Source organism: Orycteropus afer, unplaced genomic scaffold (assembly GCF_000298275.1).
Source record: "Orycteropus afer afer isolate SDZICR_OR568_19922 unplaced genomic scaffold, OryAfe1.0 scaffold00266, whole genome shotgun sequence".
Classification (NCBI taxonomy): domain Eukaryota; kingdom Metazoa; phylum Chordata; class Mammalia; order Tubulidentata; family Orycteropodidae; genus Orycteropus; species Orycteropus afer.
Genome location: NW_006921853.1, coordinates 3,745,732 through 3,761,739, shown reverse-complemented (window position 1 = coordinate 3,761,739; position 16,008 = coordinate 3,745,732). Strand labels below are relative to the sequence as shown.

At 49.0% G+C, this 16,008-nt stretch overlaps 1 protein-coding gene across 1 annotated transcript; it reads left to right on the top strand.

Annotated features, from left to right (window-relative positions):
• The first annotated feature begins 2,519 nt into the window (after window positions 1-2,519).
• On the top strand, window positions 2,520-14,851 carry QPRT (quinolinate phosphoribosyltransferase). The gene is made up of 4 exons (XM_007950296.1): window positions 2,520-2,532; window positions 13,137-13,672; window positions 14,429-14,560; window positions 14,633-14,851. Exons 1-4 carry the CDS (start codon window positions 2,520-2,522, stop codon window positions 14,849-14,851), a joined length of 900 nt encoding a protein of 299 aa, XP_007948487.1.
• Window positions 14,852-16,008: the final 1,157 nt, after the last annotated feature.

Below are 16,008 nucleotides of genomic sequence, written 5' to 3'. Positions count from 1 at the left end.
TGAAGCCCAAGGTTGAGAGACCTTCACCCAGCCCCTAGAGCTGGCACTTTGAACTCAGACTTCTAGTCTCCGAAACTGTAAGAGAATAAATCCCTATATGTTCAAGCCACCCATTTGTGCTATTTCTGTTAGAGTGACACTGTTGTTGTTGTTGTTAGGTCCTGTCGAGTTGTGTCCGACTCATAGTGACCCCATGCACAGCAGAAAGAAACACCGCCCGATCCTGCACCAGCTCTATGATCCTTGCTATACTTGAGCCCATTGTCACAGCCACCATGTCAATCCACCTCGTTGAAGGCCTTCCCCTCTTTTGTCGACCCTCCACCTTACCAAGCATGGCATCCTTCTCCAGGGAATGGTCCTTTCTGACAACATGACCAAAGTAGGTGAGACGAAGTCTGGCCATTCTCACTTCCAAGGACTATTTAGGCTGCGCTTCCTCCAGGACAGATCTAGAGTGGCACTAGAGAACCGAAACACCATATTAGGGTTCCTTCCATACACCTTATGTGCACGGTCCCACCTTCACAAGGGCGCCATGAACCTTATTTACATTATTAGCAAGCTAGCTATTCAATCTCCTTGGTGGGCCACAAGCAGCCCACATTTGCATAGTCCCATCTGGTCATCTGGTTGGAGTCACAAAGACCATGGCTAGAAGGGCCATGCCAAGCAATTCACTGCACCACAGTCATTCTCCTAGGGCTGAAAAGTCTTCTACTTTAACCAGTTAATGGGAGAAGAAAGATGAGGATCATGCGTGAGACTTCTATGGATCAGGCCTAAATGTGGCGCGTATCACTTTGCCTACATCCCATTGGCCAGAATTCAGTCACATGGCTGCAAAGGATACTGGGAAATGTAGTTTAGCTGCATGTCCAGGAGGAAAAGAGGAATAGTTTCCACCACACAAAGGGTACACTAAAATTGGCAGCTGGCTTGAAGCAGAAGCCTGTATTTTCAGCTGAGGACTCTGGTCCTCGCTTATGAGGACAGTAGACTATGCTGGGTGTATGAAGAAAGGCCTGCAAGAAATAAAAAAGAGCCTTTAAGAGAAAAACCAGGAGAAGATGACATCCAGAGAAAAAAGAGTTTGGAGAAGTGTAAGTAAGAAGCAGAACCATGACTGGAGTGAGGGAAGCAAGGTGCCTGCAGTGGGCAATTGAACCTGAGAGTGAGGTCCCCTTAAACAGTGTGCAGGTGCCTTGCCTACCTCATTCAGGCGTGGCAGGGTCACACATCACAGAGAAAGGAATGGGAGAAGGTGGAGAAGAGACCATTGATTTGACAACTGGGAGGTCCCTGAGATTTTAGCAAGAACAGCTACAGAGGAAGAAGCTGAAGCCCTGAGAGTTCTTGGAGAGGAATTTACCTGATGTCCCAGTACAAGTTCTCAGCAGTTTTCCAGTTCAGAAGCCACACTCTGATCGCCTGAGTCCTTAAGGTATCTTGGGAAGAGAAAAGGAAGTTGAGTTTCTACTCTGTGTTTCTCCCTTGATTTTCAGTTCAGTCCATGAGGTCCATATTATTCCATTTTACAGCTGAGGAAACTAGAGGCTCAGAAAAAGAGATTTTTTACTTTTTAAACAGGAACTATTTTACTTTTTGCACTGACTGAAATTTGTTCACTTGAACAAATCTGAGGTAAAATTATAGAAGAATTTATACAGATTAGCTGCTGCTGCTGCTTCTTTTTTTAAAATTGTGCTTTGGGTGCAAATTTACAGAGCAGAACTTGTTTTACATTCAACAGTTTGTGTACATTTGGTTTCACTCCCCGATTACCATCCCCACCCCTAACCCACACTTCCCTCTTCCCTTCTCTGTGATACCCTATTCCTGTGCCCTTCTTAGTTGTGCACTCCTGTCTGTCCAGCTTTCCCTCCATGTGAATTCTGTCCCTCTGGTGCCCTGTGGCCGATTGCTCCAAGGGGTGTATCTCCAAAGAGTAGGTGGATGCATCACCTGGGTTGAGTGTTCTGCATGTAAGTCTTTGGGAGTGAGTCCTATCCCAGGCCTGAAGCGTATCCCAGGGCCACAGTCCTGGGGGTCCCACCAGACTCCATCCAACCAGTAATTCTGGTTTCATTGCGTTTTTTTTTTTTTTTTTTTTTTAAAGGATGGTCTAAGGCCCGTGATTTTCAGTCCTCACAAGAGAGTACATTCTCCCATTCACAGCACCAAGCAGCCCTTCCTTCCCATGATTGGGGCAGGGCCAAGGAGGGTTGAGCTCTCTGTGAGGTGAGAACAGGGCCTCAGGCTCCCTTCATTGGCTGGTGACAAAAAGGGGGTTACTTCTGAGTCTGCAGCTGAGAGCCCCTCCCCTGACTCTGAATGTGTACAGAATGAGGGGCCCTGAAGGAGGGTAAGAGGAGGCCTATGGAACCTGGGAAGGGTTGAGGGGAGGAGGGCAGACTAGACCCGCCCCCTTCTGGCAGTTCCACCTTGGGCCTCTGCACATTGCACCTAAGCAAAGGACATACCAGGCAGACACACAACCCAGAAAGCTCTAAGCCCTCATGGACTTTGAAGGTAAAGGAGCCTCCTGGACTTCTCCCCCGTCTTCTGCTTCCTGCCTGTCTCAGTCCCTTATCTCATCTTATCTCAGACTTATCTCAGTCCCTTATCTCATTGTCTGGGTAACCCTGTCTCTTGTGGTCTTCACAATCTAGCCCCATCTCTCTCCAGACTGGCTGAATCCTCCAAGCACCTCTTTCTGCCCCCAAAGCCTCGTCTAGCTCTTCCCTCTCCTCCTGTGCCAGGTCCCCAGAGAGTTCTGGGAGAAGGAAGGCGCTTGAGCCTAAGAAGGAGCCGGGTGTCCTGGAGGAGGCCACAGTCCTGGGGGTGAGGGGAACAGGCGGTGGGAGGCTGGACAGGGGAGCTGCTCTGGACTTTACCCCTCTGTTAGTGGAGGCAAAGTCCTGTCCATCTGTGGCTGGCCGGGGGAAGGGACTTGAGTCCTGAGAGTCTCTGAAGTCACTCTGGAGGCTGCAAGCCAAGGGAGAGGGGGAGAGCTCTGTAGTCAAAAGACTCCCCTTTGGATCTCTGTCTGCAGTAGAGACAGGCTGTGTGACCTGGGGCAAGTCACTGACATCTCAGAACCTCATTTCCTTGCATCTAAGAATAACAGCTCGGTGCTGGGAAGGTTCGGCACATGGAAAGGATCATGCCTGGCTCATAAGAGCCCCTTCCTTGAGCTCTCTGCCTTGCCGTTAAACAATCTCATTCCTGGACTTCTCAGTCCCCAGCCTCTGCTGGTCCCACACACACCTGGATCCTCTAGCTTGACCCAGGGCTTTGTGAGAAGACATACGTGCAGGCACTGGGCACCTTCCAATCTCCTTGTGTCTGTCTCTCTTGAAATAACACCAATGTGGACTTGAACCCTGCTGTTCATCAGCTTCGGGCACCACAGGGAGTTGCATCTGGGCAATGGGGGTGAGGATACTAGCTTCACAGGGCTGTTGTATGAGTTAAACACACTGGCACATGTCAAGGTGTTTTGACCTTGGGCTGGGGGTTTTTTACCGAGGAATCATGGACAGGTTCTGGAGGTGTTCAAGGACCCCTGAACTTAGATGTGAATTTGTGTGTCTTTGTGAGAACATGTTACCCATATTTCTAGGGAGAGGGTTCACACTTTTAATTAGATGCAGTTTCTCAGAAGAGTGAATGAAAACCTCAGAAAATGAAGGGCTTTCAATGATGACAGAGTCTCTCCACCACGATTTAGAAACAACACCAGAGTCACCTGTGTTCAAATCCCATCATCACCACTTGCTAGCTGTGTGAGCTTGCACAAGTGGCTTGGCCTCACAGTGTCTCTGTTTCCTCAACTAAAAGTGAGAATGGTGCCTTCCCCACAGGACTGTGTCGAGGCTTAAATGAGGGAATAAGCCTCCCAGATCAATTCTTCTTATCCCTTCTCTGCATGGCTCACCATCCTCCCATTCAGACTAGAAACCTCAGGGACACCTTTGACCCCTTCTTCTCCCTTGTACCTCAGTATCCGAATAGGACTTCCCAACCTTCTCCCTTTCTGTTCCCTCGGGGAGAAACTCTGGTGGCACTTTCCTCTTCATTGCTGTCTTCACATCTGTGATGACACCTGATGGTCAACTCTGGGCCAAGCCTGGAGGGGAGGAGGCGCTGGGATAATCAACCTGCATGATCTCAGCCAGGAGGGACTAGACAAGGGGATGGAGCAAAGCAAAGGTCGGGAAATGGGGAAAATGAAGAGGCCAGTGCCGGGGCCGAACGGAGGGTACAGATGGAGTGATTAGACTTGGGACAAGGTGTGAGGGGGCGTAGAACCAGTCCGGGAAGTCTTGTGGGCAAGGAGTCCTGATGTAATGACTCTTTTTCTTAGAGCCTGGAGAGAGACGCCCTCCTGTTATAGTTTACCCCGGTTCACTCAATTACAACAGCCTCCCAACTGGCATCTTTCCAGAACCCTAAAAAGAGGAGGGGTTGCTATGAGTCGGGTCTGACTCAAGGGCACATAACAACAACAACAAACGTAGTTTGGAGTCCCTGGGTGTTGCATGTGGTTGACAAAGTCAGCTGCTAATCAAATGGTTGGCGGTTCGAGTCCACTCAGGTGCCCGACAATCTGCTTCTGAAAAATCAGTCCTGAGAAACCGTGTGGAAAACAAAGAAAATGAATTTGCTCTGTAAACTTTCACCCAATTACGATGAGAATAAAAATTAAAAAATTCTTTGTAATAAAAAATAAACAAATAAACCCGTGTGGAGCACAGTTCTCTCTGACCCCATGAGGCCACTGTGAGTCAGAGCTGACTTGATGGCAACTGGTAAATACAATTCAGAAGTTTAACTTCATAGTATATTTTTGATCATGTGAATTCTGATAAAAAAATTTTTCAGTTAATTCCTGTTGCCTAATGCACAAACTCAAATTCTTTTCTGTTGAATATTCAAGGCCTACCGGTCTGGCCACATCCCAATTCACCTTCTCTCTTGCTGTTCCCCACATGGCTAAGAGTGCTCACCATTTCCTCCAGATGGCACCTCCCACGATGCTCTCTGGGTCCCTTCTATCTGTCATGGCTTCCTGTCACCTGTCAAATTCCAATCCACTCTCCGGATAAGCTCTCTGAGCCCTCCCTTATTGCCCTCATACCTTAGCCACAGGTCATCCCTCCTGGTTATGAAATTCCATAGATTTTTTTCACCACTTGTGTGATGGGTGATCACACTTGGCCCTATATAAAGGTTATTTCTCTTCTAAAACAAACCAAAGCGAAACTCACTGCCATCAAGTAGGATCCGACTCATAACAACCCCTCCTTGGGTTTCTGAGGTGGTATCACTACGGAAGTAGATTGCCCAACCTTCCTTCCGAGGAGTGGCTGGTGGGTTTGAACCACCAGCCTTCTGGTTAGCAGTCAAGTGCCTTAGGCACTACACCACCAGGATGAAAAGAACATTTATAAAGAAGCCCCAGATGCCAAGTGGCCTCTGGCCCTATCTGGTGTTTGTCAAATGAATCAAAAAATAAGTTCATGCAAGAATCAAGCTGCCTGGTGGTTCAGGCATCTTCTGTCAATAATCTCATTCTGTCCTCATTGCAGCCCTGTCGGTTCCTTGTGAAACTGACTCTCAGAGAGGTTAGCAGCTTGCCTGAGGTCACACAACTGGTGAGGCTGGGATTCCAGCCCAGACATTACTGATTCCCAAGTTCAGGTTGTCCCCACCTTCCCGGTGGCTGAGCGCCTGGAGCCCTGGGTGTGGCCTGCACATCCCTGTGGATACTGATCTATAAACATGTAATAACTCAAAACATAATTGTGTGCTACCCTGAACAGCTGTAAGGTGGGGAAGTGAGAGGACTCTGGAGTGTCCTACTTGGGTTTGTAACCCTGACTCCACACTTACCAGCTGTGTGGTCCTTGGGCAAACCTTGGGGTGAACTTTCCTGAACCTGTTTCCTTATCTTAAAATAGGAGATAATAATAGTACCTACGTCATGGGTGGTTGTGAGGCTTAACTGTGTTACATATGTAAAATGCTTGGAACAGTGCCCACAAAGGGCCATGGTAACAGGGTTAGCTGTTAATATTTCACGGAATGTCATATCAGAGTCTGTTACAAACAAGTGATAGCAGGACCAGACCACCATTGTTGGTTGCAGTTGCAGACCACTTCAGTCTGCCTCACATCACACCACCATGCTACAAGCATGAACCACATTCTTACACATAGAAGAAGAACACAAACTTGTTCTGTTCACTCGAGCGAGTCCACAGAGCCTCCCACTGTGCCCCACCCGGCCAAGGCGAGAGCAAGTGTTCGTTAAATGCTTGAATGATAGGCGAAGGGATGTCTAGTGAGGGGCAGCATAGAGACACAATAAAAATTGGTCAACAACCCAGAAGAGAACGCCCAGTGTGCCACAGGGAAGACTTCATGAGCTCTGCCAGTTGTCCGTTCATCTATATCTCTTTGCACTCTTGGTAAAGAGAAACAAGGTGCAGAAAATATCCCAAAATGCTTTGGATCCCCTCAGAAATGGAGATGCCAATTTTAATAAAACTCTAGGCAACCAATGAAGAAGGCATTGCCTTGAGAGATCAAGGATACGTCCCACACATTAAAACTGCAACCTCTGAAGTCTAGCATCTTGGAAGAGCACTTATGTGTAACTAACTGCTGCAATGATGGAGAACGGGACAGGCAGTCACAGCTATCTTCTCAGAATAGCATCTCTGTGCTGGCTCTCTAAGCTCCTCTCCTATTGCAGCTGCAAGACCAGCACTTCCCTCCCTGAAATTCCTTTCAAGAACACTTGAATTAGGTGGATCTGCATTTCTCAAGGCTACCCACAGGGATCCCTTTCATTGGAAATGCATGAGCCAGTCCCAACCTATAGAAAACCAGACATATTTATTTTTCATAAATGGATCCTGGATATGTAACATTCTGCCTTCACAACAGGCAATCAAAACAGTTTATCTCAAGAGGGGTAGCCAGAGAGTAATTTATGTGGTAGAAACTGCTGGGCGTTTGAAATGTACGCAGGCTGTGGAGAGGAAAGATGTGTGTCCACATTTACAATTTTTAGCTCTATCATTTTCTGCCACCCGCTATCTGTCATTTGTACTGTGGTGGCTTACATGTTGCTGCTTACCTTCCAGACTGAGAGTACAAAGAAAAGCTTAGTGCTCACCTTAGGAAAATCAGTCAATGATCACAACAGAATACTGTCCAGTATAGTGCTGGAAGATAGGCCTCTAGATTGGAAACCACTGCATAACAGCTGCGACAATGGACTCAGATATGCCAGTGACCGTGAAAACACTGCAGGACTGGGCAATGCTTCGTTCTGTCATATATAAAGCTTGCCATGAATTGGAGCTGACACGGTGGCAACTAACAACAGTATCATTTTCTGGCCTTAATCTTTAGGTAAGGAGCTCTGCTGGTGTAGTAGTTAAGGCATTTGGTTGCTAATGAGAAGGCTGATGGTTTGAACCCACCATGATGAGCTCTATGGAAGAAAGATGAGGCAGTCTGCTTCTGTAAAGATTTACAGTCTTGGAAACCCAAAGGGGCTCCACTATGACTTGGAATCAACTTGATGACAGTGAGTTTGGGTGGTTTTTTTTTTTTAAGTCTTTAGGAATTTACTTTTACTTTTCTGAGCTCAGTTCTCCATCCTCACCCCAGTAGCCTTCTGGACCCCAGACCATTCTACACACTCTCTGGACACTGCCACCCACATTTTCTTCCTGCATCTCAACTTGAATGTCTGCAAAACCAAACTCAGTCTTTGCTCCGCAGCTCTGCCTTTTATTAGCTGTGTCCTTGGGCACTTGCGAGAACTCTTTGAGATTCAGTTTCTGTGCTTGTAAACCGGAAGTAGGAAATAATTCCTCGTGGGGAGTACCAGGTAGAGAAGCATGGGAGACTGCAGTGAGTGCAGGAGCCCAGGAAGTACAGCCTAGGCCTTCTGCCGCTCTAAGTCCCCACCCTTCCACTCCAACTGGCTTCTCAGTTTCCAGCTACCCAGGACAGAACCTACTTTGGTTCTGGTTATTTTTCCAAAATTGCATTCCTTCCTCTCTCACATCTTACTGTCACTGGCTGCAATCCAATCAACCCTTACTCAGGGCAACCCCATGGGCAGCAGAACCAAATGCTGACTGGTCCTGTGCTGTCCCCGAGGTTGCTTGGCAACTGGGTTGTTGTGATGCTGTTATTGTGATGCTGCTCTCATCGGCTGATGTTTGGCAGGAGATCACCAGGTTTTTGTTCCTGGTCCATCTTAGTCTGGAAGTTCTGTGGAAACCCGTTCTGCATCATTGCAACTCACAAACCTCCACGGGGGGACGGGTAGTGGCTATGCGTGGGGTGCACTGACCAGGAACCCTACCCTGGTCTCCCACGTGGGAAGTGGGAGTTCTACCACTTCCCTCTTCCACATTTTCCACATCCTCCAAAACCCAAACCAAGCCTCTTGCTGCTGAGTCGATTCCAACTCCTAGAGACCGTGAAGGACAGAGTAGAATGGCCCCACAGATCTCCAAGGTTGTCAGTCTTTAAAGAAGCAGACTGCCACATCTTATCTCTTGTGGCATGGCTGGTGGGTTTGAACTGCTGACCTTTCTGTTAGCAGCTGAGTGCTTAACCACTGCGCCACCAGGGCTCCTCTTCAAAATATAAAAATAAACTTACTGCCATTGAGTTGATTCTGACTCAACTGAGTTTCCAAGGCTATAAATCTTTACGGAAGCAGACCACCTCATCTTTCTTCCACGGAACAGCTGGTGGGTTTGAACCACTGACCTTTTGGTTAGCAGCCAACTGCTGTAACCGCTATACCACCAGAGCTCCCTCAGGGCTCCTCTTATTAGCTGCTGATTCTGGTGAATCCTTCTCAGAAACAGCTCTCATACCTGCCCCTGTTCTCTGTTCCTGTGGTTACCGCCCTTGTTCAGGGTTTTATCACTTTTTGTGTGGCCAATGGTCTCAGACTGTTTTTGCTTCTCAGTCCTCTCCAGTTGGTGCTTGAAGTGATCCTTCTAGAGCAAAGCCATGGTCTATCCCATTGTAAAACTAGTCCCTCACTTAAAACCTTGGTGACTCCCAGGACCCACCCATCCTCCTCAGCTACATCGTTGGGTCCCCTTCCACTCCGGCCTCCCTACCCACCATTTCTTCTGTGAATTCTACATTCAGCCCCCTCCCCCCAGACCTCTCCAGTTTCTTGCTTCTGAGTCTTTGAACCCTACCTGCTCTTCCAGCCTGGAAGGTCTTGCCCACCTCCTCCCACTCCACTGCTCTGTCTGGCACCCATTACTCATTCTTCGAGGCCACTAAAACCACCTCCCCCTTCCTCGGGGACACTTAGTCATTTCTCCTTCTGTCCTCCCGTGACACTTGGTAAATGTTTCAGTAATTTTTTTTTTTTTTTTTTAGCAAACACGCCTACTATGTGCCAGACAATGCTCCTAAGTGCTTTCCAAATATTAATTCATTTAATTTTCATAACAATGCTCTGAGGTGCTTATTATTATTATCTCCATCACAGATGAGGCGCCCAAGCTCCCTGATAAGTCAAGCCGCCTGATCCAGATCACTGCGCAGCCAGGATTGGGACCCAGGTGGTGTGGCCTCACAGTTGGGCTCTAATTCCCTCCACTGTTGGCTTTTTTTCTGGGGGGGGGGGGGAGCTCTGGTGGCATAGTGGCTAAGGCACTTGACTGCTAACCAGAAGGCTGGCGGTTCAAACCCACCAGCCAATCCTTGGAAGGAAGGTTGGGCAATCTACTTCTGGAGTGATACTGCCTCGGAAACCCAAGGAGGGGTCGCTATGAGTTGGGTCCGACTCGATGGCACATAACAGCAACAACAACATTGGCTTTTCTGATTGAATGAGTGTCTAGGAACATTTAACCATGTAACTAAACAATATGAAAACTCCATTAATTGACCATTTGTAACCTATAGAAGCAGCACATTTGTGTGGCTCTACGTGCTAGGCTCTTGAAATACAGCAGAAAACTCGTAGGATACAGTCTTTGCCTTCAGAGAACATGGTGATGGGAGCTCAGAGAGTCTGTGACCTAATTTAGGGGTCTGGGGGGGGGCCCTCCAGGAAGTGATGCCTAAGAGGAGTCAAGAGGTGAGGGGGAGGATGAAGGGAGAGGTTGAGGGCGAGGGCTAAGAGTAGAGGCTTCCAGGCAGAACCACCCAGACCAGCACAGCCAAAGTCTGAAAGGTTGAGAGAAAGAGCCACCCACTGACACCATGTGGCCCGACAGTTAGCACCCAGCACAGAGCAGATGCCTGTAAGGATGTGTCAGAAGAATAAACGGAAGAAGAGAGCTAGCGCTAATGCACCGAAAGTGGGATTTTAAGCAAAAGAAAGATCCGCTCAGATTAGTTTTTTTATTGTTTCATGTTAAAGTCAGGTTTATGGTGATATCGTGACAGACAGTAACACACACTCTTTTTGGTTGTACAGCTGCACAAGTCTTGACAAACACATCAGTCTGGAACTACCATGGTCAAATATAGAACAGTTCACCACACCCAGAAACTCTCTGCTTGCTCCTTGGGGGTCAATACATCCTGCCCCAGGCAACCACTGACCTGTTCTCTGTCCCTGTAGCTTTGCTTTTTCAGAATGTCATTTTAATGGACTCCTCAACTTGCAGCCTTTTTTGATTTTGGCTTCTTTCACTCTCAGTAGTTAGTTTCTTTTTATCGCCAAGTAGAATTCCACTGTACAGATGCCCCTCAATTCATTCACTCACTAGTTGAAAGATTCCAATTAACTTTTACAAAAGGTCACTGCACTTAGTTTAGGAGCTCTGGCGGTGTAGTGGTTAAAGCATTTGGCTGCCAACTAAAAGGTTGGGGGTTCGAACCCACCAACCACTCCACAGAAGAAAGATGGGGCAGTCTGCTTCCGTAAAGATTTACAGCTTTGGGAACCTAGTTGAGGAAGAAAGACGCGATCCCCTTTCAAAAATCAGCCAGTGATAATGGTCCAATCCGATTATGCACCTGAGTCTAGGCCAACTCAGTGGCAGCTACAACAGCACCGGGTTTGAAAGCCTTGAGGTACCTCTCCATCACAACCGTTTGTTCACAGGCTTCTTTCCCATCTGGACCAGTAACTCGATGGAGCCAGGGTCACGTCTCAATCCCTTTCACTGTCTTTGTTCCCAGCACCCAGCCTGGGCAGGGCAGACACTGAATGAACAAGTGGGAACTACCTGAGACAGTTGTGGGAGAGAATGTGGGCCGAGAGAGCCCAGGTGCAGTCACTGAGGGCTGTGGGTCAGGAGAAGGGAGTGGAGGGTAAAGATGGGACACCTCCCTTAGAGAGTGAAGGGCTACCAGACAAGCAAACTAGAATGTCCAATTTTTACTCTCAACTTGCAGGTAGGTTTAACTTCCAAGCAAAAATGAGGGAAAACAAAACAACAAATACCTCTCACGTGCTATCTACTCACGCCCCTGTCCCCCAGAAGTGAAGTTCCTCTCCGGAGGGTGCCCTGCTCATGAGGCTGCAGCTCTTATCCTGGCCAACAGAGGGCAATGTTGTATCATGTTTAAGACCTGCCTTTGCAGTACCTCAGTCAACAGTGAAAAGCCCTTTAGTGATTCACTGGATGGAGAACCTTAGACACCACCATGCTCATAATCCTTATTTTACAGGCAAACAATTTGCCCACGCTCCCGAAGCTATACCTCGCACAGCAGGGCCTCAAACCCAACTTTCCAGGGCTCTTTCCTCCCTGTACAGCCCCTATCTCCAGAGAGACAACAGTTTGCTGGATGCTTCAGTAGTGGAGACATCTCCAGGGTAGAGAGCAAAGGCAGAAGGGACCGCGAGCCATGACCTGGCTGGTTCTCATTCTGCTGCCCGTTTGCTGGGTGACCCTCAGTACATCTGCTTTCCCCTTTGGTCTTCTGTCTCCACGTCTGTAAAAAACTGCACCTTTAACTTTGTAAGACTTGGTGCTGTAGAAAAGACTAGGATGAAGAAGACCTCCTCCCTCGCCCCCCACACAAGCCCACAGGCCAGCCGGACTCCAGCTCCTCAATTTAACCAATCCTACACCAGGCAGAGTGGAAAAGGCTGTGGGGTGATGTCCAGGTGGCCAGCCCAGATGGTTGTCTGGCTGCTGAAAGACTAGTAAAACCTGCCAAAGCTAGAACTGTGTTAGGTGAAAACATGTCACAGAAGGAAAACAAAAATATTTCCCAATAGAATGAGCGATAGAAAAGTGATAAGACGGTATCCTGTCAAAGGCAGCACACTCATTGACCTGGAAAAGCAAGGCAGACTGGTGGAATTCTGGCTCTCCCAGGTTTCATTGTCCTTCTCCAGGTGGTCAATGGCTGTCCGCCCAGCAGTAGACTTGCCAGATAAAATATAGGACACCCAGTTAAATTTCAATTTTAGGTAAGCAATGGATAAATTTTCAGTATCAGTATATCCTAATTTTTGCCTCAAAAAAACCCCTCCAAACTCACTGCCATCGAGTTGATTCCAACTCATAGCTACACCTATTAGGTTCCCAAGGCAGTAAATCTTTACAGAAGGACATTGCCACATCTTCCTTCCTTCCTTGGAGTGGCTGGTGGGTTTGAAGCACCAACCTCCTGGTTAGCTGTCAGCTAACCAGACACTGTGCCACTGTTGTTGTTGTTATGTGCCGTCGAGTCAGACCTGACTCATAGCGACCCCTCCTTGGGTTTCCGAGGCAGTATCACTACAGAAGTAGGATTGCCAAACCTTCCTTCCGAGGAGTGGCTGGTGGGTTTGAACCGCCAGCCTTCTGGTTAGCAGTCAAGTGCTTTAGCCACTATGAGGTCCTTAAATCTTGCCTAAGACATATTTATACTGAAAAATAGTTCTCCATTGATCAGCAATTGAATTTTAACTAGGTGTCCTGTATTTTAATTGGTTTAATCTGGCAACTTTGTTCCACCCATGGAGCCTCAACTGCACCCCAGCCCCTCCCCCAGGGCCCCCATATCTTCACTCAGATTGGTTAGTGACCAGTTTAACTGGTTGCTGAATTTTTTGACTGTCACCCCTGGCTGTAAGAGAGGCAGGCAGTGTGTAACAGCTGTTCTCTCTTCCTCTCTCGCAGACCCAGCCCTCCTTCTGCCCACTGCCACCCTGGCAGCCCTGGCAGATGCCTGGCTCCGAGAAGACTGCCCAGGTTTCAACCACATGGCCTTGGTCACCGGGGCCGCCCCCTCACAGGCGGCGTTATGGGCCAAGTCCCCTGGGGTCCTGGCTGGGCGGCCGTTCTTCGATGCCATCTTTTCCCAGCTCAACTGCCAGGTTTCCTGGTCCTACCCAGAGGGATCAAAGCTGGTGCCTGTAGTCAAGGTGGCCGAGGTCCGGGGCGCTGCCCACTGCCTGCTGCTGGGGGAACGGGTGGCCCTGAACACGCTGGCCCGCTGCAGTGGGGTGGCCAGTGCTGCTGCTGCTGCTGTGGAGGTCGCCAAGGGGACGGGCTGGACGGGCCAGGTGGCAGGGACCAGGAAGACCACGCCAGGCTTCCGGCTGGTGGAGAAGTACGGGCTCCTCGTGGGCGGGGCTTCCTCCCACCGCTACGACCTGGGAGCGCTGTTGATGGTGAAAGACAACCACATTGTCGCAGCCGGTGGTGTGGAAAAGGTGCGTGTCCGGCTCGTCCTTCCCTCGGCCCTTGCCTAACGTCACCCTCCTCATGGCCTCGACCACAGGCCCTGAGCCACACATGGTGAACAGTGATGGTCTGGGAGTCTGGGGACAAGACTGGTTCCACCTGTTAGAAGAGGGCTTAGCCTTGTTTTTTTAGTCTCTTCGAGGCATGATGTTCAAGGGCAGAGGACAAACTGTTGGCAACCCTAGTGTCAATGGCTCTATGACCTTAGGCAAACCATCCTAACTCTGACCTCAGTTTTTCCATCTGTAAAACTGCTCTTGAAGACCTTCTCCAGTTTTAATATTCTGTGTCAAATTGAGCACGGGGCCAGATGCCAAGTGTTGTTGATACCTGACCACTCAGGACCCACCAAAAACCAAACCCAACTCACTGCCATCGAGTTGATTCTGACTCAGCCCCACCCCCCATGGGTTTCCAAGGTGGTAAATCTTTACAGAAGTAGATTGCCCCATCTTCCACAAAACGGCTGAGGGGTTTAAACCGCCAACCTTCTGGTTAGCAGTCAAAGGCCTTAGGTACTGGACCACTAGAGCTCCTTCTGAACACCCACAAATACAGTAATTTCATGTGGTTTAACCTAATATAACAGAAACCAACCTTTGGTTTCCTCATTAACCCCCAAACTTGTTATCCATCTGGGGCCTTTTGGAAGCCAGTCCCAGCTCACTGTGCCCCCTGTCCCCTCCATCCCTAGCCCCACCTCATGTGCTGGCTTCCCCCGACAGGCTGTCCACGGGGCCCGGCGGGCGGCCGACTTCACTCTGAAGGTGGAGGTCGAGTGCAGCAGCCTGCAGGAGGCTGTGGAGGCGGCTCGCGCAGGAGCCCATCTTGTCCTGTTGGATAACTTCAGGCCTGAGGTGAGACATCTGCTTCTGGGGCAGGGGCGGCACTGGGGTGGCTCTCACCGCCCCTCGGCTTGTGTCCCACAGGAGCTGCACCCCATAGCCGCCGCGCTGAAGGCCCAGTTCCCAAGCGTGGGTGTGGAAGCCAGCGGGGGCATCACACTGGACAACCTCCCTGAGTTCTGTGGGCCCCACATCGATGTCATCTCTTTGGGGATGCTGACCCAGGCCGCCTGGGCCCTCGATTTCTCCCTCAAGCTGTTTGCTGAAGGGGTCACCCCAGTGCCCCATGCTCGTCGGTCCTAAGGCACAAGAGGATGACACCAGATGTGGGGTGATATGGTTTGTCTGGGACCCTCAAGTACACATCTTTGAGTCCAGTGGCCTTAGCTCTACTCCAGCTCTGCCCCTACTGCTGTGTGATTGGCCAGGGCTTACTTAATCTCCACCCATCTCATTTCTTAATCTGTCAAATGAGTCTGATGAATGACTAACCTTCTGGGGGTTTGAGGGAGATAAGTAAATGAGATCATTGTGCCAGGCACAGAGTAGACACTCAGTAGATGTTAGAAAGGACTACACTTGATCTATTTATTTCAAGACACACATTTTGTGTTTCATGACATACCTTTCTCCAGGTGTGTCCTTGAATCATGATGTCTCATACAGCTGCTATGGCCTAAGCTTATAGTTTTTTTTCTTTCTTTTCTTTTTTTATGTCTGCAGAAGACAAGGAAAACATCTAGGATTGAAATAAATCCAAAAGAGCCCTTTCAACAAATATAAAATTAAAATTGTATTCTTGATAAGAAAGCGTTGGCTATAGTTTAATCGGCAATTTTCCTTTCCAGTGGTGATCTGTGTATTTCACAATCAACGGCATCTTATGTGTGAAGATACATGGCGTCAGGTCTGACATTGCGCTGGAATGTTCCACTTGGCTGATGCTCATGTTCTAGTTATTTAGCATTTTGCCTTCCCCTCTGGCCACTCTTCTTAGCCCTTTGGTGGAGGTGAGTTGTCCATGAGTCACTTCCAGGTTCCCAACAGACTCTGCCATTGTCCTACTTGGGATGGAGGAAACCCTGCCATTCTGTGCTGAAGGCTGTTTAGTGACTGATTCATGAGGGCAACATTAGTTCTGGGTACAGAATAGCTGGGGCCAGAGCAGTCGTCCAAGGGAGTGGAGGATGGGGTGGGTAGGGGTGAATGTTCAAACATCAGACTTCCTTCCTCGGTAAGTTGGGACTCAGGGTCCATTAGCTACGGCATAGCAGTGGATTCAAGGGCAGCTCCCCAAACTCAAACACACCTGAGTTCCTGTGACATCTCTACACTCACCTCAAGGCTCAGGCTCACCTCTCTGTAACCCTTTGAGGGTGGTTCTGTGAGGAACAGGGGCATGGGTGGTCCATAGGGTGATGAAGTTCCCAGGTCACTCCTCCCAGAGGGCATCCAGTCTG

Coding starts and splice junctions, on each gene's coding strand:
- QPRT (XM_007950296.1), top strand. Junction 13,673..14,428: donor CAGCCGGTGGTGTGGAAAAG/GTGCGTGTCCGG, acceptor TTCCCCCGACAG/GCTGTCCACGGGGCCCGGCG. Junction 14,561..14,632: donor TGGATAACTTCAGGCCTGAG/GTGAGACATCTG, acceptor TGTGTCCCACAG/GAGCTGCACCCCATAGCCGC.